Here is a 24,675-nt window from a genome sequence, read left to right as displayed (position 1 = left end):
GAGGTGGAAAAGACAAAATGAGAGAAAAGGGATTACTGAATACCAATTCTCTCTGGTTAAAATGAACAGGGGGAAATGTTATTGGAAGAATTCATCTTTATTAGAATAAAATTTTGCAGAAGGTATTGCCAAGAGAATTTCAGTACTTTGGACACCTCCTTGGCAAGCAGCTAAACACATGTCAATCGATCATTTTAAGAATACTTGATTAATTAGATAGAGTACCTCCAATTTGGTTGTTTTCTGTTTTGGTTGCACCACATTTTATGGATCCATTTTATCTAGAGGAATTCCATACCCTATATAAGAAAAAGCTAATATGCAAATCGACCGAACAGCAAAACGACCAGTCTCTATGACACACACTGACCACCAGGGGACATACGCTCAATGCAGAATCTGCCCCCTGGTGGTCATTGTGCTCCGACAGGGGGAGTGCTGCTCAACCAGAAGCCCTGAGCTGGGCTCATGGCTGGTGAGCACAGGGATGGAGGTGGGAGCTTCTTTGTGTTCTCCAATGGTCTTAGGCTGTACAGCAGCAGTTCTCAACCTGTGGGTCACAGGTTGAGAACCACTCGCAGGGTCTCCTAAGACTATCAGAAAACAGATATTTACATTACAATTCATTAACAGTAGCAAAATTACAGTTATGAAATAACAATGAAAATAATTTTATGGTTGGGGGTCACCACAACATGAAGAACTGTATTAAAGGGTCACAGCATTCGAAAGGTTGAGAACCACTGTTTTAGGGGGATGTCTGGATGTTTTATACATAATTTTCCTTTCTGTTTGCCCTTTGGAGTTCTTCCTTTGCTTATACCCCACTCTTTTGTTCTTTTCTAGGAAATGCTGTTGAAAAGAGCTGCGGATCTCGTGGAGGCCCTCTATGGCACACCGCACAATAACCAGGTTAGGAGCTCACTCCTATACTCTAGGCTGAGTTGGCCTGTGGATGAAATGCTCACCTCAACCTGCCATTTTGTAGGACATAATTGTGACCCCCTTCCCCTCATAGGACATCATTTTGAAGCGAGCCGCAGATATTGCTGAAGCCCTCTACAGTGTCCCCAGGAATCCCAGCCAGATCCCAGCTCTCTCCAGCTCTCCCGCTCACAGTGGCATGATGGGCATCAATTCTTATGGCAGCCAACTTGGGGTCAGCATCTCAGAGTCAACACAGGGAAATAATCAAGGTACTACCTTTCTCAGAGTCAAAATCCAAACAATGTATACATTTCGAAGGTTAGTTCTGCTTGAGCGCAGGGAGCTAAAGTTTGATTTAGACACCATCAAAAGAGTGTCCACAAATAAGCAATGCACTCATATACTGTTGGGTTATCTCAAGATTATAAGCAGTGTGTTATTAGAGTTTGAGCTTTTAGATTAGGGGTGTCGAACTCAATCAGAGAAGGGGCCAAAATCTAAAATCCAGCCTAAATCGCGGGCCGAATGGTTTACTGAACAGTCATAAACTGTCATTGTGATGGAAACGCAGCAGAGTGCAGTGATGACAGCGCGGTGCGGGCCACATTGCAAGGCCTGGCGGGACGGATTTGGCCCGCGGGCCTTGTGTTTGACACATGTGTTTTAGATAATAGGTAGAATGCCTTTACCTGGAAATACTTAAGGACCAGACTAACTATTATGATTTTAGAAAAGCTTAGGCTCGCTGAATCAGATTTACAGGTATTATTTGAAGAAAATTTATACTTCTACCATTGTGATCATCAGATTGAATAGTGTAAAGAAGCTGAATTATTGACATTATTGTTTATGATACACAACTCTCTCTTCCTAGTAACCAAGGGGGACTGGCTTGGTTTTATTTGGCAACTTCTTTTTGTGTATTACCTCAGATACAAAAAATAGCAACAAGTTTATACAGTTACCTGTGCTTTTACATGTAAAGTATATCATATAAATATTTTTGTCCTTGAGATTGAAAGGTACTAAATTTGTCATAAATCATTTTTAGAAGTAAACATTCTTAATAATGTCTCTAACTTTGAGGTAATTTCATTTCTAATTTTGTCCATTGGATGGAAACTCCTCATTCTTATGTCCAGGGTGATTTCTTGCAGAAGGGTGGGTGAGATGTAATATTTCTTTTTCTTTTTTTTTCTTCTTCAAATTTTGGTTATTTCCTAAATAGTCCTAGAGACAGTTTCCTCAAAGTGGGTGACTTCAGGATAGGTTAGGTGATGACTAATTGGCATCTGTGCTAGGGTTTTAGAAGTATGAGGAGGACTCATTGTCCATTCCCCTATCCCACTTAGAGGCTGAATTTACCCAAACTCCATTGCTGATGTTTCCAAGTCTTTGGTCAAAGAACAGCACATTTAAACGAACTTATCAACACTTTTTGAATGAAAATGCTTCCCACACCCACCCAGGGCATGGCAACAAATTTGAACATTCCCAAAGCTGTGATCTGTAGAATACTAGTGGCCCTTGAGGTGTTATTAGGATGCCTTTTCCCCACCACTCCCAGAACAGAAGCTATGGTGTGTTTAATTTGGGAAATACTAGGTTAGCAAAGTTCAATTAGTTTAGGAATTCTCTAGGTCCTTCATATGCCCATTTTCAAAGAATGGCTACAGTATACAACATCTGCCAAACTTTGTTTGACCAGACAATGCTTTTCTCAGTGATACTTATTATTATGTCATAGGGCTCTAGTGTTATATGAAATATGATTTGGAAGATGTCAGTATACACTGCCATTAGTCATTCATTCCTTGGTATGAATTGGTGAGGTTGACTGCAAATGTAAAAGGGATGAAGGAGGGACTGTGAAGGACACTGCCTTTGGTAGGATGGGGAAGGGAAAGGAAGGAATTAAAGGATGAAGATAAGATATGCACTTTCCATCCCGTTGGGGTCAGGTTGGTGGTGCTCTGTAGTCTGGGCTGGTGTGGATCTGGGCTGCCATATTGGCTCTGCACTGTGTGTGCGCATTAGTTCACTTACCCGGGCTTTTCTTGGTTGTCCAGGTTACATCCGCAACACAAGCAGCATCTCTCCTCGGGGCTACTCTTCCAGCTCTACCCCTCAGCAGTCTAACTACAGCACCTCCAGTAACAGTATGAATGGCTACAGCAACGTCCCCATGGCCAACCTGGGCGTTCCAGGGTCACCAGGATTTCTAAACGGCTCCCCCACAGGCTCCCCTTATGGAAGTAAGTTCCCTCTCCACCCTCTGCCTCTCCCTGGCTCTGTCCCTGGCTCTGTCCCTGGGTTTCAGCATTTTGAGGGACAGTTGGCCTCCTACTTCTCACTGTCTCATAAAGGAAGAGCCCACTTCCTTTCCTTCCTGCCTTTGTTCTTTTCCCTTTGCTAGACCTGGGCTCCTTTGTTTACTCCAAGTCTTCAGACGGTTGAGAGGGAGTAGTAGGGGGTAGAGGAAAGAGGGGAAATGCTTCCTTTTAAAAAAAAAAAACAGAAAGAGCATATGTAACTTGTGTAGATAGAGGAGAATAATTATGATTCCATGAAGAGGAATATATGCTCTTCACCAGGGGTTTTCAGATATGATGTTTTATTTAATCCTCACAAGAACTTTCTGAGGTCGGTGTTATTATCCCATTGTTACAGGTGAGGAGGTTTAGGTGCATAGTGAACCACTGACTTACCTGAGGTCACACAGCTGGAATAGGGCAGGGTGATCACTTCAACATAGAAGTTATGACTTCAAGTTATTCTGTGCATCCCCCAGGTTCTCTTTTCACTGTGCTACATGGCTCTCTCCTCCATCCAGAGCAGCGATTTTCAACCCCTTTCATCTCATGGCATACATAAACTAATTACTAAAACTCCGCAGCACATAAAATATATATATATTGCTGATCTGACAAAAAAAGTATAATTTTTATTCATTCAATCATACGGCTATTGTTATATTGGTTGTTGTCATTTTTTTTATTTGACAATCTAAGGGGAAAGAGGTCAGTGCCCCTGACTAAATGATCATGTAGTGCATGTTTATAAAATTCTTGTGGCATACTGTGTGAAAGTTGCTGTTCTAGAGAGATGGATTTGACTACTTGTGAGAGTGATACATGGAGATAAAACCTTTTTTTAAAAAATGTAAGTATGGTTGGTGTACAATATCACATTGACTTCAGGTGTACAATATTTACATACTTTACAGTGTGATTACTACGCTAAGGCTAGTCATCTGTCACTGTGCAAACTTATCATGGCCCAGCAATTCCACTTTTGGGGATTTAGCCAGGAAAACAAAACCACTACTTTAAAAAGACATATGCACCCTTATGCTCACCGCAGCATTATTTACAATAACCAAGATGTGGAGGCAACTGAGGGCGCATCAATAAATGAATGGGGAGACAGAACCTTCCAGTCCTGATCTTTGGGGTAGCAGCAAGCTAGATGTTCCAGAAAGTTATGAAAACTCAATCAGCTTGCTTTTAGGGCTAAACTTGGAACTTACACAAGTTAAGAGAACATGTGTTTTTTAAACCTATTTAGGGAATATGTCAGGCCACGAGAAAAGCCATCATGGAGAGTCTGAGTGAGTGAGTGAGTTCTGTGGAAGGCTTTACAGCAGATCCTCCACTCACCCAGACTGGCTCCCTCATGCCAGGAACAAGGGCTACTCAAGGTCAGCACACAGCCCCTTCCACCACAGCTCAGGAAGTGAAATGCCAAGGATATATAGGCTGCCTTTCAGCCTTTGGGTCTATGTTCAATACATACCCATGAATTCTATCTGGGACACCTGTTTGATGCATCACACTCAGTCCCCTACTGAATGTGATAAGGACATAGCAACCAGGTAGCAGAGACAGTAGAGGTTGGTTCTTCTAGTACCACTAACATCTGATGACGAGTTCTGTGTTGTATGATCCTGATCAATTAGACCAGACTGATCTAGAAAAACAAACTTTTGCTTTATTTATTTATTTATTCACTTGTTTTTACCTTATCTTGTTTCAAAATGGGGGAATTATAGTGGTCAGTGGGTATTATGAAAATATAAGAAGCTGAGATAAAAGAAAAATTATGGATAAGAAAATTAGATGAAGCCAAGGACTGGTATGGATGCCATTCATTCATTCAAGGGAGCCATTATTTTGGTTAAGAGACTTACAAGATGGTAAAGCAAAGGCAGGAGCTATTTGCTATAAGAGTTGGTGTCCACTGTATTTTTTCAGTAGCTCAGGAGAAACTTGCTTTTTCTGTTGCCGAGACCTTGGAGAGGTTTCTTCCTGCATCCTTGTGGAGCCGGGACCTGTGTGCAGAATGGATCACATTGTCAATAGCCCCTGCAAGTGGTAGAGGGCAAGAGAGCTATGGTGCAAATAATGTCCCCTATCAGTGGTGACAACAATAACAGTAATTCATAATTGCATTCTGAGTTAACAGCCTATCAGGCACGTCACATGGACAGTACAGTCAGATCCTCACAACACCCTTATGATATGGATATAATAATGGTAATAATTACAATTATCACAATTTCTCCTCTAAGATATTAATCATTATTAAATCACTTACTCAAGGATTCATAGCCAATAAATAGCAAAAGTGAGACTAGAACAAGTTATCAGATTCAGAATACCAAGTTTTTAATAATGTTAGAAATATTTCACATATTTATAATACATTATTAGTCTGAAACATATGAAATGACCTCTTTTTTATTTCCAAAATGGTAATATCACATGTCCAAGCAGACATTTATGAATAGAAAGTATTTGGTTGAACTATATGAAACTGTTATTTTTGTAGATCAAAAATGGGCAAGCCCTGGTCTGTGTGGCTCAGTTGGTTGAAGCATTGTCCTGTGCACCAAAGGGTGGTGGGTTCAATTCTTGGTCAGGGCATATGGCCAGGTTACAAGTTGGATCCCCAGTCTAGGTGCATATGGGTTTCTCTCTCACATCGATGTTTCTCTCTCTTTCTTTCTCTCTCTCTAAAATCAATAAAAGCATATAAAAATGACCAGTATAATGATATAGTGTGAAGTATGGGAGAAAGTTGGAGGGAAGGATAGATAGATGATAGATAGATAGGTAGATAGATATACAGACAAACATAGATAATGGATAGATAAATGAAAATGCCCATTGGGTGTTAATTATCTGATATTTCTTATCCATAATTCATTTGATAAGGAGGAACCCTTCCTACACCAGCAACTGACACCTTCCTTCCACTGCCCTTTCTTGATCACTCAATCCCACAGCCACAGGAAAAATAATAAACCCAAAGTCTTTAAAGTAAACAAGACAATGCCCTGGTTGGCATGGGTCAATGGTTAGAGCATCAGTCCATGCATGAAAGGGTTATGGGTTTGATTCCTGATTGAGAACACATACCTGAATTACAATTTCACTCCCCATGGAGGGCAACCAGTTGATGTGTTTCTCTCTCGTCGATGTCTCTCTCTCTCTCTCTCTCTCTCTCTCCCTCCCTCCCTCTCTCTCTACCCCCCCCCCCTCTATCCCTTACACTCTCTCTGAATAGCAATGGAGAAAATATCCTCAGGTGAGGATTAACAACAACAACAAATAAGGAAGACAGCACAGAATAGAAAGAGGAAGATGCCCTGCCCAACAGGAGTAGGAAACAGCCGAGAACCTCCTTCTAGTTCCTCCTGGGTGTGTGTGGTCCTTGCACCTTCATTTTCTGAGCAAGTGTCTGAAGGAGTTTCAGACTGAGAATGGGAAACCAAACAGTGCATTCACTAACTCATTACAATAAAATCCTCTACTGCTAAAATACAGAATACCCTGTGGAGTTCATTCCAATAAAATCTGACCTGTCTTTCTCATTTCTAACCAGCCAAGTCTTAACATCTCTGGAAAATAAAAAATAAAAATTAAAAATAAGAAAGAAATTTTTTTTTATCATTTCAGTGCATGTGTCTGAAAACAGCATTCTATAATTTTTCACTTTATTTTTTAAACTAAAAATAAATAAATAGTCTGATGTGGCCAGGCCATGGAACAGTTGCTTGCCAGAGATATTAAAAAGAAATAAAGCCAAGCCTTTGGTCAAGGTGACTTCCTTTACGGCCAATGCAGAGTATCAGAAACCCTCGTCTTTACTGCGTTTGCTCTCACACTGCTTCAAAAATGGCCAAACAGATGTTTTTTCAATTTCACATACAAACCCCACTTCCTGGCGGTAGCATTGTGTGCCAAGTTCCAGCTCAGTGCAAGTTTTTATGGCTGAGTTCTAAGCCCCTGACAATAGGGGGTTATAACGAAACGCTGACAGGCCCCCGGGTGCCAGCAAATGCAATGGCTCAGTGCAAATGAGGATGTGTGCCCGCTGAGGTCCAGCTGGGACCGTGCAGGCCAATCAATCCTGAGAAGAAGAAAAGGGGTTTTTCCTGAACTCCCCATGTTCACAGAGGTTTCTGGGCCAGGAGTGCCGGCCTTTGCTTTGGCTTTTATCCATAGAGAGAGATGGCCAGAGAAATTCTCATTGGTACGTGTGATCAAGTTTCCCGAGTCGTTGCATTCTGGTGTCCCCAAAGACGGCCTATTCAAACTGCAACACCCAGGGACGACTTAGTCCAAAGCACAACAGCCACCAACCAAATCCAACATTTTGGAACAAAATCCGTAAGACAAAAATCCAACATGTCCTCAGAGACTCCTGCTTCACTCACATAGTCTTAGACTATGCCCTGAGCCTCAATACTTTTATATTTTCAAACATGAATATCAAGATATTTGCTATTATAGATTATTAAAGGATTATTATAGAAAAATTGGAGCCCATGAAAATAGTTTTAAAAAGAAAACCTATTCTCACCATAAATAAAACCACACCGTTGCCCTCGCCAGTGTGGCTCAGTTGGTTGGGCACCGTCATGTGCACCAAAGGTTGCATGTCCATTTCCCTGTCAGGGCACATGCCCGAATTGTGGGTTCGATTCCCAGGAGGGGGTGTCCACAGAGGCAGCTGATCGATGTTTCGCTTTCACATGAATGTTTCTCTCCCTCTCCTTTAGTCTCTCTCTAAAAATCAATTAAAAAAAATTTTTTTAAAACCTTGTTAGCATTTTCATCTATTTCTTTTGACTTTTTCTCCAGGAAAGAAAAAACTATCCAATTACAATAGTAACATGCTCATTATAGGTAATTAGAAAAGCATGTATATGTAAAAAGGGGGAAAATGACACCCTTTATTTCTCGGCAGAGATAACCACTGTTAACTTTTAAAGTATAGCCTTCCAGCCACGAATAGACAGATTTTGAAAACTGCAGTGTCTGTTCTGATGCACAACTAATGAGTTTCTGCCATAAGACCAAAGAAAGAGTAGAAGGAAAGTGGCAGAATTACCCAAGTCACAGATAGGACGCTAGGCTCCGTAAGACCTGTTGATGGTGCAGGCCTGTGTCCTAGACATTAGGAGTGATGTTTGCTTTGCAAAATTAACTACAATCAACAAACTTTTCCCCAGGGACTTGCAAATTTATTAGTCTCTGCTTTTCTGGAAACAAAAAACCTATTTTACAGGAAGGAAAGCCTTAAATCGAAGAGGAACATAGACTTCCAAGACAGCTATTATGCCTATCGCTAAGAATTATATTATTTTTTACCAAAAAAAATTATAGATTTCCCATTTGTTTATTTTTATTTTTTTATTTTTTTATTTTTTTATTTTAAAAAATATATTTTGTTGACTTTTTACAGAGAGGAAGGAAGAGAGATAGAGAGCTAGAAACGTCGATGAGAGAGAAACATCGACCAGCTGCCTCTTGCACACCTCCTACCGGGGATGTGATGTACCCGCAACCAATGTACATGACCTTGACCGGAATCGAACCTGGGACCTTTTAGTCCGCAGACCGATGCTCTACCACTGAGCCAAACCGGCTTCGGCCCTATTTGTTTATTTTAATAGCCTTTACTGATTTCTCTTACATGAAAAGTAATACCTGTTCATTATAGAAAATTTTGAAAATATGGGCAAGTAAAAGGAATAAATTTAAGAGTATTCTTAATCCCATCAATCAGGGATACTAGTATGTACTAGTATATCACTAAAAGTTTGGATGTAGCCCTGGCCAGGTGACTCAATTGGTTAGAGTTATGGTCGGCAAATTGTGGCTTGCGAGTTTGACCCCTTGAGTGTGGCTCTTCCACAAAATACCATGGCCTAGGCGAGTCTTTTTTGAAGAAGTGGTGTTAGAAGAAGTTTAAGTTGAAAAAAAATTTGGCTCTCAAAAGAAATTTCAATCGTTGTACTGTCGATATTTGGCTCTATTGACTAATGAGTCTGCTGACCACTAACATCATCCTGTACACCAAAAGGTTTTGGATTCATACCCAGTCAGGGCACATGCCTAAGTTTCCAGTTTGATCCCCAGTCAAGGTGTGTATGAGAGGCAACCAATCAATGTTTCTATATTATGTATATCTTTCTTTCTTTCTCTCCCCACCCCTCTCTCTCTCCCTCTCTTTCTCTCAATATAAACATATCTTTTGATGAGGTTAAAAAGTTTGGACATAGTGGGTTTGACATATATGTTATTATTTAATCTGCTTTATTGGTCTAAGCATATCTTCCCATATCATTCAATATTCTTGTCAAACATTAGTTTCCGTAGTGGTCCGTTTCATGGAAACTTATTGATGATCACTTCAGTTATGTTCCACTTTTTCACAATTATAAAAATGCCCTTGGATCTAGTTTCTGCACATTAATGATTATTCCCTTGCAGTTAGCTTCTAGAAACTCAATTACTGGGTTAAAAAATATGCATATTTACACTGAGTGGCCAGATTATTATGATCTCTGAATGCATAATAATCTGGCCACTCAGTGTGTGTGTGTGTGTGTGTGTGTGTGTGTGTGTGTGTGTGTTAGAGGCCCGATGCATGAATTTGTGCATGGGTGGGGTCTGGCCAGCCTGGCCAGGGGGAGGGGACTGGGTGATTGGCCAGCCTGCCTGCTGGTTAAACTCCTGGTCGAGGGGACAATTTGCATATTAGACTTTTATTATATAGGATATACACTGAGTGACCGGATTATTATGTGTTAAGAGATCATAATCATCTGGCCACTCAGTCTAAAAACACAAATACCTTGGTACTTATTGTCAAAGTCCCTCCAAAGAAGTCAGGCATGGCCCCTTAAGAAAGGACCTAATTCCCTGCCCTGTTAATTTCTTCTTAATCTTAGTTTTCATTTTTTAATTAATTTACAAAAGCTTATTAGCTATTGAGGATTTAAAAACATCTGATAATTATCACAAATATTTCTACTAGTTTGTCGTTTGCCTTTTCTGTGTGTGTTCCAGAAGTTTTTTGTCCTGTAGCAAATCTGTCTCCTGCCTTTCTGTTGGGGGTTGAAAGGATTATGTAAATTATATAACCTTCCTAATTTTTCCACTAGCACCTCTATAATTTTGTTTTTACAAATAACTCTTTAATGCACTAAGATTTACTTTAGAGTTTAACATGAGGAAGCACTCTAAATTTAGTCTCCAAATGGCTAGTGTATAGTTCCCAGTCATTTATTTCCACACTAATTTGAAATGTCACCTTTATTAAATTTTAATTCTCATATATATACTCAGGTCTGTTTCTGGACTCTCCAAGGAGTTGTCTGATTATATGTATGCTAGTATAACACTTATTTCATGGATGTAGATTTATTATAACTCTTAATATGTTAAGATAAATGCCTTCTTCCTACTTCAAACAATTTTTAAACAAAACTTTCTGGTTCCTCTAGTGTTGTTTCTCTAAATGGATAAGCATAGTTATGTTTGTTGACCCATACAAACTAAAATTCTTTTTAAGATTTTTATTATATTTGCATTCAATTTAAAACTAATTTGGATATAATTTGGCATTTGACAAAAAATAGTTAAAAAATATTTTGAGTGGGCACTTTATAGTTCTCTGCTTATTCAGCTCTCAGCGATTCTTTTATGCCATTTAGTAAAACTTCGGGTGACTCCCCTGAGAGGCAACCACATTTGATCTAATCAACCCATTTTAAGTTGGATCTGTTATGGAAAAGAAATATTTGTTAAAGTGAGTCATATGTTGAATGGAAGTGGAATCGCACACGCAGGCATGGGTGTTTGTGTGTGTGTCTAATTCACATTCTCACCGCCCCCTCTGCTGTGGGATATGAGGGCATTCTCTATTGCAGACACAGAGATCAAGGCACCGTTTGGGAGCCTGCATGGATCACACAGTGTGGTCAGAGTCAGGGCCTCCTGAGTCTCAGCTTTTCTCTGGCCTCTAATTCTGTGCCTCACAGAAAGGAGAGAGGTTCCCTCTCTTCCTGCTCCATTTTATTGTTGCTAAAAACAAGGTGAGCAGAGAGATGTTGCTTGGAACTATGACTAGGACTCACTCCCAGTGCTTAACAGAGTAACCCCATATCTTCTTCATTTGCATCTTTAAGTATTACGTGAGATTTTTCTGGACTTTGTCTTCCTTTCCAGCTTTAAAAAAAAAAAAAAATCATATTACTTGAAGAAAGACAGAGGTATACCCAGATGCTTCCTTCTGCATAGCTCTTTAAATCAGGACTACCTAAGGATAAGCAGTTTTTAGATAAATATTTTTTATTGAAAAGTTGGTATGCAGTGTGGCTGTAAAAAACATATTGGAGATATGCTGTATGATTGCATTATAGTATACAAATTGTGTGAATGTAGACTGAAATATATCTTTATAATGATAGAGGGGAACGTAAGATGGAGTCTTACATAGGACCTCAGAACATTTGACCTTCAGTTCACCTTGTACTTGTTCTTTGAACCATAAGCCACACTCATGTCCTTACTTTCAAAATCTCATTGTGGAGAGGCTGGGCCACTGAAGGTCCGAAGCAGACGTTAGTTAGCACTGCCAGCCTTAATGTGGGCTTTGCTATGGGGTTCTAGCAATTCTTTTACCAAGTCATGTGATTTGGACAGTTCAGAATTCTGGAGAGGATGCCAAAAGGAGTCCATGAAGCTTGACCTTCTATTATAAGATGCTAAGTTGAATAATATTACCCATGTGAATTTCAGTTTACCCCTTTCTTGAGCAAGTTACACATAGAAGATAAAATTAGGACTACTCAGGATAAGCAGTTTTAGATAAATCACTAATCTGGCCAGTGTGGCTCCATTGGTTGGGGCGTTGTTCAATCCACTGAAAGGTCATGGGTTCGATTCCTGGTCAGGGCAAGTACCCAGGTCGGGTGTGTACAGGATGGATATTTCTCATACCAATGTTTTTCTCTTTCCTCCCTTCCTCTCTGTCTAAAATCAATAAAAAGATATCCTCGGGTGAGGATTTTTTTTAAAATTACCTTCTTGTGTGATGTAACTTGGAGTATCTGACTTTAAGAGGTGGGGCACTTCATTGTGTAAGTTGTCTTTATTTTATTTTTTGAAATTGCGACACTTAGCTTTTGGCTCCCTTTAAGTAATTTTAGCATTAATATTGGTGTTTTTCCTTCACATTACATCAGAGGAGGCTGACTCACAGCTTTATTTCCCAGGAGCTCTGCAAGGAGAGGGAGAGGGAAGTAATCTCCTAAATGTTAATAAACTTTTACATTTAATGAGGAAGTGGCCCGTAGAGATGTCACTCTCCGAGAAGATGTTACCCCATTCCTCAAAACTCGGGAGCCCTGAGAATTGCTAGGGAAGTAGATAGCTCCCAGACAGGATTTATTTCAGGGAGAAAAAGAGGTTTCCATTCTCGAGTAGATTTGATGTTTTTTTCAGATATTGGTCTGAGTCTTCTCTTGTTGAGTTTCTCTTCATGAATCAAGACCCATCACAATATTACATCCTGCTGATGCCTTCCTACTCTCCCAGGCAGGGGGGCACTCTACCCGCTAGGTCTGCTTCGCTGTGTATGTACCTCCAGTTAAATTATCACCCTCTTGGTTGTTCTCCTTGTCTATTTATTGCTCAGGGCAGGGACAGTGTCACATTCCACATTGTTAAATCCCTGGAACAATAGCTGGAACAAATTAGTCATTTCTCAATAGCTGTGTAAGGTTATATGCACTGAAGAAGGAACTTCTCCATGTGTCTCTCTCTAAAAGAAGATTGTGCATTTGCTTTCCAGTCATGTCATCAAGTCCCACTGTTGGATCTTCCAGCACGTCTTCCATCCTCCCATTTTCCTCTTCAGTTTTTCCTGCTGTCAAACAGAAGAGTGCCTTTGCCCCTGTCATCAGGCCCCAAGGCTCCCCTTCGCCTGCCTGCTCCAGTGGCAATGGAAATGGATTCAGAGGTAAGCCAAGCTTCTGCTCTGGGAGTATGCACGTTTCACGTGCCACAGGCCAGCAGAGTAAGAGCACACTGCATGGCCATATGCTCTATCTCTAGCCAATTTACTGACGAAGAGATGCTTTGCTGTTTTCATAGTGGTACGTGAATGGCTTTCCACCTGGGCTAGTACTTCACTCAAGAGCAAGATGGGGGGAAATAGAAGTTGAACAACTTTGCATGATCACAGAGTTAACTGGTAGAGCCAGACATACCCTCCGGGAGTGTCTGGATTCCCCACACCTTGGCTTTTCACGAGGACACATCACTATTTCCTAGAAGGGGCCTGATCACCAGGTTGGAGGCTTCATGGTGATGACCGCTTACCTATTTGTCTAGCCATCTGCAGTGCATACACATTCCCTTGGCACAAATGCACAGGGCCCCTCAGGAGCACCAGCCAGGTCCGAGCGTTCTGGCTGTGTGCTGGTCAAATTGATAGCAGGTGCCTGATTGGGGTGGTGTAGAGAAGGAAGAAAAAAAAAGATACTGTGTCTAAGAACAGAAACTGGTCACCCATCAAACCCATTTTGAGCAACGTCTTAAAATCTAATGTGACATGACGTAACACAAATGTGATGAGTACATGAAAATCTAATCATCTCAGTGTGAATGGGAGGCAGCTGACGGCAAAAGAGCAAATTGGAAACTGCTGAACGTTGTGGATCCTGACGACCCACATTATTTTTAGGCTGTTCCCCATGTTTTGACATGAAAACATTCATGACCAGCAGTGTTGAATGAAACCAAAGCAGGCAGAGGTTTGGTTAACCCCTCGTGGTCAAGGCCCCTGCAGTCAGCAGAGCCTTGGATGACCCCTGGCACCCCTGGGACGCATCTGCCGAGGGGCTTTATGATAGTGAGTGGCTTCCTGCTCCTTTGAGGGCACCTGCGAGGTTTCATCGTGGGCGGGGTTTGAGCAGAGCTCTGGAAGGTGTGTTAGGTTTCTCTCCCTTCCTACCATCAGAGGCGACGGTGTCTCTTCGAAGTCAAGTGACTTAACAGAGAAACTGTCAGATGAGAACTAAATGCCCAGCACTTAGAAGAATCCCTGAAAATTCTTTTTCTTCTAATTAGACAAAGCCATTGCATCTACATGCCACCTAACTTGTGAGTAGTTGGAAACATCTATATATTTGATTATATATATATATATATATATATATATATATATATTCTCCAGATGTCTGATTCATGGAGAAACAAGCCCACCTTTTATCAAAGCAGTGGTTTCCGTCCCATTGCTAGGGTACATGCTCAGAACCTTTTCAATGATGGCTTTGACTAACAACAATTGTTGAATATTTGCTGTGTCTTCCCTTTCTCCACAACCACTCCAGTGATGATGTCTCCCCTTTACATGTTATCTGATTTTAGTCATGTCCCTTAAGCCAAGTGGGGGCCACACAGGTCTCATTGGGGAAGTGTAGTGTGAGAGGCCCAAGAAAAGCTCAGGAGGACTGCAGGTATGGGAGGAAAATGGAGGGATGTGGTCCTCTCCTCCTTCCAGGCAACTCTTGCAAATATTTTCAGTTTCACATTGAGGGGGAAAAGTATAACTTGATTTCCCCTAGCAACCCTGCCTTCACCTCCTCTCTCACAAAGAACAGAGTTGGGGATGTACAGCTGTTTATCTCAGATATTCCGGATCTGTCCTGTCCAGGGAGGCCCACCTGGTGGCCCACCCAACTATTAACTCAAAGCCAAGATGAATTTTTCACTGGCTCTGCCCTGCTATCGTGTATACCCAAGGCTCCCTGTGGTGTTACCCAATCAGGATTGAGTTGGCTCAAAGAGTTGGAAAAGTTTGTGTAGGTCATTGGGAGGCTTTCCTGTTGGGACAATAGCAACCAAATAGCCAGAAGACCCTCTCTAGGGTCCTCAGCTGTGTGAGCTGTTACTCACCACAGGTTGAAATGCTTAGGCTGTGAGAGTGGCTGAGGTGCACATTCTTTTTTTTAAAAAAAAAATATTTTTATTGACCTTATTGGAGTTACGTTGGTTAATTAAATTATATAGGTTTCAAGTGTACAATTCTATAATACATGATCTATATATGGTATTGTGTGAGCTGCACAATCTTGATTGGATCTTTAGGAGTAACTATTTAGTTGGTTATATCTAGTCACAGGCTTTGGTCTCTGGTTTCATTTCTATAGAATTACAACAAGGTCATGAGCCTTTTTTTGGATTCTATAATTTCCTACAAAGTTTTCTGGTGATTTGAACCATAGAAGAAGGAGGAGGGCAGGGAGGGAAGGAAAAGGATAAGGGAAGCACTTAAATTAGGATTGCAGACATTAGTAAAAATTATGAAAATATTAAGTAATGTGTGAAGAAATAAAAGAGAATGCTGGGGTGAACCTCAAGGGATATCAGCCATTGGAAGAACACTAGATTTTATCAGAGTCCTAGCTCAGCTCTCTTCCAGGCTATGTGAATCTGTACAAATCATCATCATCTGAGAGCCTCAGTTCTTAGGCTGTTAAATAGAAAAGCTCAAAGCTGTCTACAAGGGTTGTTGTGAAGTAATTTGTGTAAAGATCAGGAATGGTAAGGGATATTTCGCACAGACCAGCAGAGAGAAGCCTGGGATCGACAAAGGATGCCTTTCAGAGGCCTTGACCCCCCACTCTTCCTCATTTTGGACCCAGAGAAAAGAAGCTCGAGGTTCAATATTACAATGTCCATTGATGCAGACAAGGTTAAAACCAAGCTGTACTACCCACAGTCACTGAATGAAGGAACCTGGGATTGCAAGGGCACTTCATCTCTTCAGAGACAAATGGGAGAGTAAAAATAGGTCTGAGGTGGTTGGGTGATCACAGGCTGATGGAAAGGTTCTTCTCTAACGTGTAAGATGAGATGGTCTTAATCATCTGCAGGGGACATGTGCGACTAACGCCCTCTCATACTTGCTGACCTTCACTGAGCACCACTGAGCACCACGTGCAAGACACTGAACCAAACGCTTCACATGAATTGTCCCATGTGACCCAAAGGGGAAGGTCAGACCTTTAGCGCCATTTTCAGTTAAGTAGCTTGTCCAAGGCCACAGAGCAAGTGACTGATGACTCGACCTAGACATTTTGACTCCAGAACTGGTGCTCAGATAGACCAACTGTCTCTCTGAGGACAAGAATAGTCCAATTTCTCTCTCACCTTTTACCCATATCTACTCCTCACCTGGACCAAAGAGGGATTATTGCTTTCCCATGAAATGCCAAAGGTAAAAAAATGGACAACATGCTGTTAAGCCATTTTCTCTCCTCCTCCACAAAAATGCTTACTTTTTTTCTCCAGTTAACTTCTGCTTTCTGTCTATGGGCTTCGGTTTCTACCAGCAAAAAGTCAGGGTCACCATGTAGCAGAGATCTAGCCCACCTGGTGCCTGACATGAGACCAGGAGGAAGGAAAAATATGTAAAGTCTGCTGTTCTTCTGGCATGCAGTGCAGCTGGTTCTTTGCGCGACTCTGCCCTTTTAACAAGCTTTGTAGGTAGCTCTCTGAGGACCTAGAAAAAAGAAGGGGCTGATGAGTTTTTAGTGCAATAGACAAGTGCAAGTTGAAAACTTGAGCCAGATTCCCTCTACCAGAGAGCTATACATGTAGTGTCATTGTCCCACCCTCCACCTCATCTCTCAGGCATTTACAGTTGATGAGTGCAGAGTGTCAAGATAATATTATGCACCAGGCACCTGATTCATTTTCCAGCTCCCTCCAGGAAAAAAAGTAAAATAAGAAAACCTCCTACACTCTAGGATAATTACCAGGGTTGCTGTGTCTCCAAATCATCAGGGAGTGTCCAGAATTGAACTGCCTTTATTGAAAAGTTACATTGATTCGATATATAGTAATACAGGCAAAAATAATTAAGGTTTTGCTAGCTGTGTAAGACCTTAATCCAGATCTCGCAAGCATTCAATAAAGGCTGTATGGGCAGGGAAATATACGGCTGATAATTTTGCCCAAGAAGACTAGCTGGTGGGAGAGGAGGTGCAGAAGGAGAGGGAGGAGGAGAGGGTGGAGTGGAGGCAGAGAGAAGGGGGAGTAGGAACAGAAAGGGGAAGAGGAGAAGATGGAGGAGAGAGGTGTGTTGGGGAAAACAGGAAGACTTTTGTCCATTTGCTTATAAGCTTAGTAAGCTCCACTCAGCAAAATGCTTCTATGCTAATTGATAAGCCCTAGGAGAGATATAGACAATATAGCTGAAGGATCGAATTCTAGATATAGTTGAAAGTTTTAATGCAAGAAAATGATTCTGCCAGTTTCCAAGGATGTGAAAAATCTATGGGTTTATTGCTCAAAAGCCAAAGCCAGAGAGGGGTGCATTTCTGTGTGACTTTTCTACACCGTGTGGTTGCTGCTTTCTTTCCCACGTCAAGGGAAAGTCTTGGACCTGATGCACCCAGACAGACTGTCCACATCATCCTGACTACATGGAGGAGATGCTGCACACTATACTTTGGTGGAGGATGAAGAGTGATGTTGGAGTGATTTCCAAATCAGGAACTAAATTAAGTCCTCTATTCCAGTGGATCAGCATTTATTCGTGACTGAGCATCACAGAGCAGCAGTGAGCACTAAAGGAAGATAAGCTAGTTAGGGGAAAAGCTAATCAAACTTCAGCTAGAATAGATAGAAACCTAGGGTGGATAGAAAGTCTGACTTATTATAAATGACTAGAGGTCTGGTGCATGAAATTCGTGCACTGAGGGAGTTTGTGTCTCTTAGCCCCTCCTGCACCTTCTTGCAGTCCAGGATCCCTCTCTCCTTACTGCCCACCTACTTGCTGTTCTTTACCACTCGGCTCACTGTGTCTGCCCCCTGGTGGGGAGGGACTATGGGAGGGCTCCAGGGTGTGTCCCACCCATCTTGCTCAGTCCAGATCTGCCAGACTCCAGCAGCAAGCTAACCAACCGGTCGACTGTCTGCCCCCTGGTGCTCAGTGCACCTCATAGCAACTGATCAACCAGTCAACTGCCTCCTGGTGGCCAGTGCACATCATAGCGAGTTGTTGAGCAGTCTTAGCATATCATTAGTAGCATGTTACACTTTGGTTGGTTGAATGGCTTTTATTGTATAGGATGCCTCATAAGTAACTCAATAGATTCAGCCCCTGGAGTATTCTCTCCTGTTCCAACTAAGTAGTCTGGAATTGTATAACCTAGAAATTATTTTTGTCTAATAATGAAAAACATGTTATACATGTAGTATCATTTAGTTTACATGTTGTAGTTTACACTACATCATGTATACAACCCATTCATATAAAACAAAACGTAATTCTTGGCCTCCCAAGCAAAACTTCAACAAGCTTTGTTTGTACTTAGTGATTAGGAAAGTTTCAGCAGCTCTGTAAGCTTTCTGCTAGACCAAACCTGAGGGTGCCATCTCTCTGGATTGCATCAGACCCCGTCAGTCCCATCGCCTGCCCCCTCTCTGAGTTAGAGCCTTCAATGTAAAAAAAACCTCAGAGATTCATTCCTGTGTCCTTCTTTCCCTGCAGCCATGACCGGACTTGTCGTGCCCCCGATGTAATGAAGAGGCAGAGCTGCTTTCTTATAGCACAAAACTACTTACTCTGATGGACCAACAATGAAGAAAGCACTATGAGGTCTTTGGGGAGATTTATGCCCCCCACATGAACAGATGGACAGATTTCTGTATACAAGGAGCCCGTGTTACCTGGTTTCTCCTTCCTTGTGTAGCTCTGATGGTGGCTATACAAACTGACCCTCTTGGGGACAAGGACAAAAGATGTCATTGACGTAGTCAGTGCTAAAAGCAGAAATGCAATTCTTTGTTATGAACATTATAACCACCTTCCTATGTTTGTAAAATATTTAAAAAAAATTGGCAAACAACTCAAGCTTAATATTTTGGATACTATTTGTTTTTCTTTGTAGGAAAAAAAAGTTGAAAGTTTCTATTTTCTATGAAGCCTTTCAGATACCAATTTAGTTTATGCAGAAAAAAAAAACTGAACAAAACAGGGTACCAGCATGGAAGACTTTCTTAAAATGAAACCCGAATTGAATGACATGTTGTTGTATGTGTGTTTGCTTATAGTTTAATCTCTTTAAAAAAAGGGAAAAGTTTAAAATGTTTTACAATTATTTAAATAAATAAACGTGTAACTTATTGTAAGTAGAGGTAGGAATTAAGACCTTTTTGGAAAGAGGCAGTTCTCTTTCTGATGTAAAATGAAACTGATGCAAACATGTAGTAACAAGTTTAAAAGATGTGTGATTATTACTGCAGTTACTTACTAGACTCTTTCCCCCCCATCCTGCACCCTCTTTTTCCATCATTTTATTGACCCATGGGCAAGAACAGGTACCTGATGTAGATTCCTACAGAACAGCCTGACAGAAACAAAAATTCAAACCCATGCAGATATATAATGCTCAAGCCCATCAATTCATTCCCATCCCCATCTGCTTTCTAAATAGTCTACAAGTCCCTTTTGGTAGTCACTCTGTGTGAAATTTAAAAACAACAACACTTATATTAACTTTCAACATTGTCCCCTGAGCAGTACAGAGAATTCCCATGCTTTAGTGCATCCCAGCTTTCCACCACAGGGAATGAAGTCTCACCTGAAAGAAGAGCCAAAGCCATGTGACTTTCCCCACCCAGCCACCCCTTGGGTCTTCACGGAGCCACGCACCCCTTCCTCTTGGGTTACCTGGCTCAGCACTGAGGTAGAAGCCCCACAGAACTTCAGAAACAGGTGACTCTGTTTCTTGTACTCTTAGAAGGTCAAGTCCTTCCTTCTCTCTTTAGATTTGCCCTCTCAAGGCATTAAACTCTCTTAAAAAAATGTATATATCCAACTTGACACAGTTTTCAGGCCAAGAATGGAATGGAGTATGGAAGAGGAATGTTAAAAGCCCTAAATCCTTGTCCTGGTATTAAAAAAATAATAATAAAAAATGGAAATACAGATTTTTAGCAGGATCAGAGATTGGGGACATCTGTGTTCCAAGCAGCTCAGTTACACAGGCTGCAATGGGCTTTCCATAGTTCTGGGAGTGGCTCAGAGTGGAAGGGGGGAAGGGGGGAACATTGCAGGAGCCTGTATGATCCGGGGATGCATCCAGACTTATTTGGATTGCCAATAAGGATCTCATTATTTTCCAGGTCAGGGTTTTCCTTGTTGACTCATTGGCACATAAGATAGTCTATACACAGACTCCAGTTTGGGTTTCTAACATTAGAAATGGATGCAGCTCTCATGGAAAAACACCATTCGTGCATCTGAGCCAATTTTAGATGCTACATGCCCACTACTACTCAACCTCATCAGTCTTATTTGCCTGTAATCTATTCTGGAATTACCCAACATGACCCAAATATTATTTCTATGCACAGGAGAATCCAAGGTTTTGGAGACCTGACATGCTCATAACTTTTGCTGACAGTCCCTCACAGTCAGGGCTTGAAGCGCCAACATATAGGGAAACACACGAGAGAAAGTTCCCTAGTGAAAAAGCTGATGGGAGGGGAAAGTGTGTAGAACACAAGCATTACCATCCAGAAGGGAAGGCAGAACAAAGTCAAGCATGTCTAGACCTGGATTTGAGCCAATCCAACATAAGGAAATGTTTTTTTAAAGTAGCATTGCTTTTAGAATCTGTGAATTTTGCTCTTGCATGAAGATGAGTGCAGTACTGTCTTCAAAATGATTGTAGAATTTGTTGGTAGCTTTACACCGAAAAAAAAAAAAATGTGTGTAACTAAATACCAGACACCTTGACCATTCAGCTAGAACCTTGGCAGCAACAGATTTATTTAATTGTATAAATGTGTGTAAGGATTATTTTTAGTGTACTAATAAATTTCAGACAAAGCTACTCTGTCCTGTTTAGTCATTGCTGTTGAATCATTCTGGTCCCAGGTTATTTTTGTGCCACTTGGAAGACAAGTATTTCTATAGGTAACTACAAGTTCTATCCTATCTTTATAAGAGGAGCTGTGTAAGATTTTTTCATTTAAAGGGACAATTTACTTCATTATTTATCTCCCTTTTTTGTTGTTGTTGTTATAACATCGTATTTCTCCCCAGTTTTTCTTTGCACATTTCAATATGCATGGTTTAAAAACCATTGTCTTCTCTACCTTTTGTATAGTAAGGTCTCATTTTCAAACTGTATAGTTACCTTTTTCTCCTTTTTGCTTTGTCAGTTATATACAGTATAAAGTTGCTATGCACAGAGCTTTTTGTAAAGACAGCTTTTTTGTTTACTGTTTTTAATGGTCTTACTTATGAAAGAATATCTTGTTTGTAAAATGAATATGCCTACTTCAGTTTTAAACTTTAAATTATCCTAACAAAAAATAAAATTTTTGTACTGTAAAAATGTTTGGAACATTGCCTTGTTGTTTGAAGTGGGAAAAACTTAAGTTTGGGTTTTCTTTCCTTGACTTGGTCGATTTTCTCATAACTGCTAGTCCCTGAGCTCTGGCTGAGGAAATCTTATGATCGTTTTTGCTTACCTGGCAAGTGTTCTGAGGAACTCACATAGAGAAGAGAATCTGTTTGCATTTAGATCTTTTTCTGTAGGTATTTATCTATATATCCATCAGTCAAATTCCTTCATAAAAAGTCAAATGATCCTAACTCCTATGTAGGACTTTTGTTATGAGGAATTATTGAGATAGGTGGGTGGTCTAGTTCAGTTTGAAAGGGCTTGCTGAATAAATGTTATAACTGATCCATCCAACACTGAGGAAAAAATTGGAAGCTGGCCACAAAAACTTGATGCCGATTCTTTAAAAAAAAAAAAAAAAAGTTTTTATTGATTTCAGAGAGAGGAAAGGAGATGGAGAGAGAAACATCAATGATTAGAAAGTCATTGATTGGCTGCCTCTACCCATCGCACTGGGGATCAAGTCTGCAACCTGAGCATATGCCCTAACTGGGAATCGAACTGTGACCTCCTAGTTCATGGGTTGATGCTTACCCACTGAGCAACACTGGCCAGGCTTGATGCCGCTTCTTGAACCTTAGGAAGAGAAGAAGACATGTGTTCCTGGAAGGAAATAGTCCATGGAAGAGGACTAGCACAAAAAGGTAGAAGGGCTGTAGGAGTTCAGAGGGGACTATGATTTCAGAGGGTTGAAGCAGTCAGAGAAGTTTGTAAGGGGAAGCGTGGGCTGCAGCAGGCTTTCAAACAATGGTAGTAATTTTGCACTAGATGTTGGCAGTGAGCAGTACAGATGGGAAGGTCATCAGGAACAAATACATGTAAAGGGAAATTCACAAAGCACATTTAAGAAAATGTGATCCTAAATATGAATTTCAACCAGACTATTCATAAACATAATTGGGTTATTTCATTTCTCTCTACAAAGATACCAATATCCACATAGATTGTTTTCCTGGTATAAGTGGGTGAGAAGCCATTAGTGGGCACTAATCTGAGAAAACCACTGTAGTTTTGTTTTTCTCTACAGAGACTAACTCTCTGATTGTGCTTCCTCTGAATCTTCGCATGACTCATGCCTTGTCATCCTTCAGGCCTCAGGTTAAGTATCATCTACTCAGGGAGAATTTGGCTGACCTCTGGCCATACAGGGTTCCCCTTAATCTCTTTAACTGAATAATTTGTATTTGTCTGTTATCTTTAGATTGAAATTGCATAAGAACAGAGACCATTACTGTCTTAGACCATTACTGAGTCCAATGCCTAAGGTCCCAACAATGAATGAGTGACTGAGCAGACTGAATCCTGATCCCTGAGGGCAGCTCTGCCTTGTTTCATGGAAGAGGTAGCTAACCTGCCACAATTGATAGGAACAGCCTCCCTTTGAGAATCCATTCCTCAGTGACTATCTTGTTAGTCAACTAGTCAAAAAAAAAAAAAAATGAAGTGTGTCTGTAATATAAAGTGGCTGATTGTTTAATAAACAAAAAACTCAAAATGAAAGGGAATTAAGAAAGAAGAGACCTGGCTGGTGGCCTGTAGAGGAGGTTGCTTTGCCTCTTGGCCTTGGAACTTATGTTGATTTTCATGATGCTCAGGTGTAGCTTCAGAATCATAATTGGGGCCTTTTAGGAGAATGCATATTTTGCTCCTATTCCAGTTATGACACTTGACTTGTAAACCACACACTTGAATCTCAAAGAGCTTATGGTATGTTTACCAAACTGGAAGGAGTTCAGAGTGACTGTAGGGCAACGAATGTGAGAGAGTAATGAGATTTGGAACTTTAAAAATTAGTTGGAGACTGGGTCCTCAAGGACCTTGCTCACAGTAGACTTCATCTGTGGAACTACGCTGAAGGTAATGGTTAACTGTTAAAGGAATTTAAGTCAAGGAGTAACACAATCAACTTAATGCTATAGAAAAATCACAGTAGCTACATTGTGAATAATGGTTTGAAATAAGTGAATATTGGAGGCAAGGAGGCCAGTTAGGTAAGGGATAAAAGATAGCTGAAAAGCACCAGTGTTCTGACTGGTACCCATTCTGATTGTTCCTGTGCCAGTCAGTTGATAAATGTTTTTTAAATTACTCTTGCAATTAGGAGACCATTGTAATTCTCCAGACAAGAGTGACTCATACCTGAAATAAAGATTGGCAATAGAGATGGAAAGTGGAGGAAAGATTTGAGAGAAAGCTTTGCAATTCGATATGACTTATTGATTAATTAGATGTGGAAATGAGGAAGGTGGGTGACTAAGATTACTCCTGGTTTGCAAGTTAGAGTATTTGATTTTGTGATAACATTAAAGTAGGGAATAAAGATAGGACCATACTGTAGCAAATAAAAATGTATGATGAATTAAATTTATTTTTTTAAAGCCTCACCAAGTATATTTTTCCATTGATTTTTTTTTTTTTAGAGAGAGTGGAAAGGAGGAAGAAAGAAAAAAAGAGAGAAAGAGGAGAGAGAGAGAGAGAGAGAGAGAGAGAGAGAGAGAGAGAGAGAGAGAGAGAGAGAGAGAGAGGCTAGTTGCCTTCTGCACCCACCCTGACTAAGGCAAGGATTGAACCTATAACCCAGGTACATGCCTTTGACTGGCAATTGAATCCACAACCCTTCAGTGTACAGGTCGATGCTCTGAGCATTGAACAATACTAGCCAGGGCATGATGTTTTTAAATTGAGGCACAAATGCTACAGTTCTACTACTACTACTACTACTACTACTACTACTACTACTTCTTCTTCTTCTTCTTCTTCTTCTTCTTCTTCTTCTTCTTCTTCTTCTTCTTCTTCTTCTTCTTCTTCTTCTTCTTCTTCTTCTTCTTCTTCTCCTTCTTCTCCTTCTTCTCCTTTTTTCCCCTAGGTTAGCTGATGATTGTTTCCAGAAGCTTATTCTGGAAAGGATTATACTCTTTGGTTCATGAATACCAAAATAAATAAATAAATACAAACAAACA

General features: G+C 40.7%; 1 protein-coding gene across 1 annotated transcript in view; it reads left to right on the top strand.

Annotated features, from left to right (window-relative positions):
* Positions 1-19,787, top strand: part of EBF2 (EBF transcription factor 2) — a 202,513-nt gene extending 182,726 nt beyond the window's left edge. The window contains exons 12-16 of the mRNA XM_036450395.2: positions 847-912; positions 1,019-1,196; positions 2,997-3,182; positions 13,078-13,245; positions 18,790-19,787. Of these exons, the coding sequence (XP_036306288.1) occupies positions 847-912; positions 1,019-1,196; positions 2,997-3,182; positions 13,078-13,245; positions 18,790-18,821 (630 nt within the window). The 3' untranslated portion in view covers positions 18,822-19,787. The remainder of the gene's footprint in view (positions 1-846; positions 913-1,018; positions 1,197-2,996; positions 3,183-13,077; positions 13,246-18,789) is intronic.
* Positions 19,788-24,675: the final 4,888 nt, after the last annotated feature.

This window comes from Pipistrellus kuhlii, unplaced genomic scaffold, assembly GCF_014108245.1.
Source record: "Pipistrellus kuhlii isolate mPipKuh1 unplaced genomic scaffold, mPipKuh1.p scaffold_m20_p_21, whole genome shotgun sequence".
Taxonomy (NCBI): Eukaryota; Metazoa; Chordata; class Mammalia; order Chiroptera; family Vespertilionidae; genus Pipistrellus; species Pipistrellus kuhlii.
Note: the sequence above shows the minus strand (reverse complement) of the source record. Positions and strands in the feature narration are given on the sequence as shown.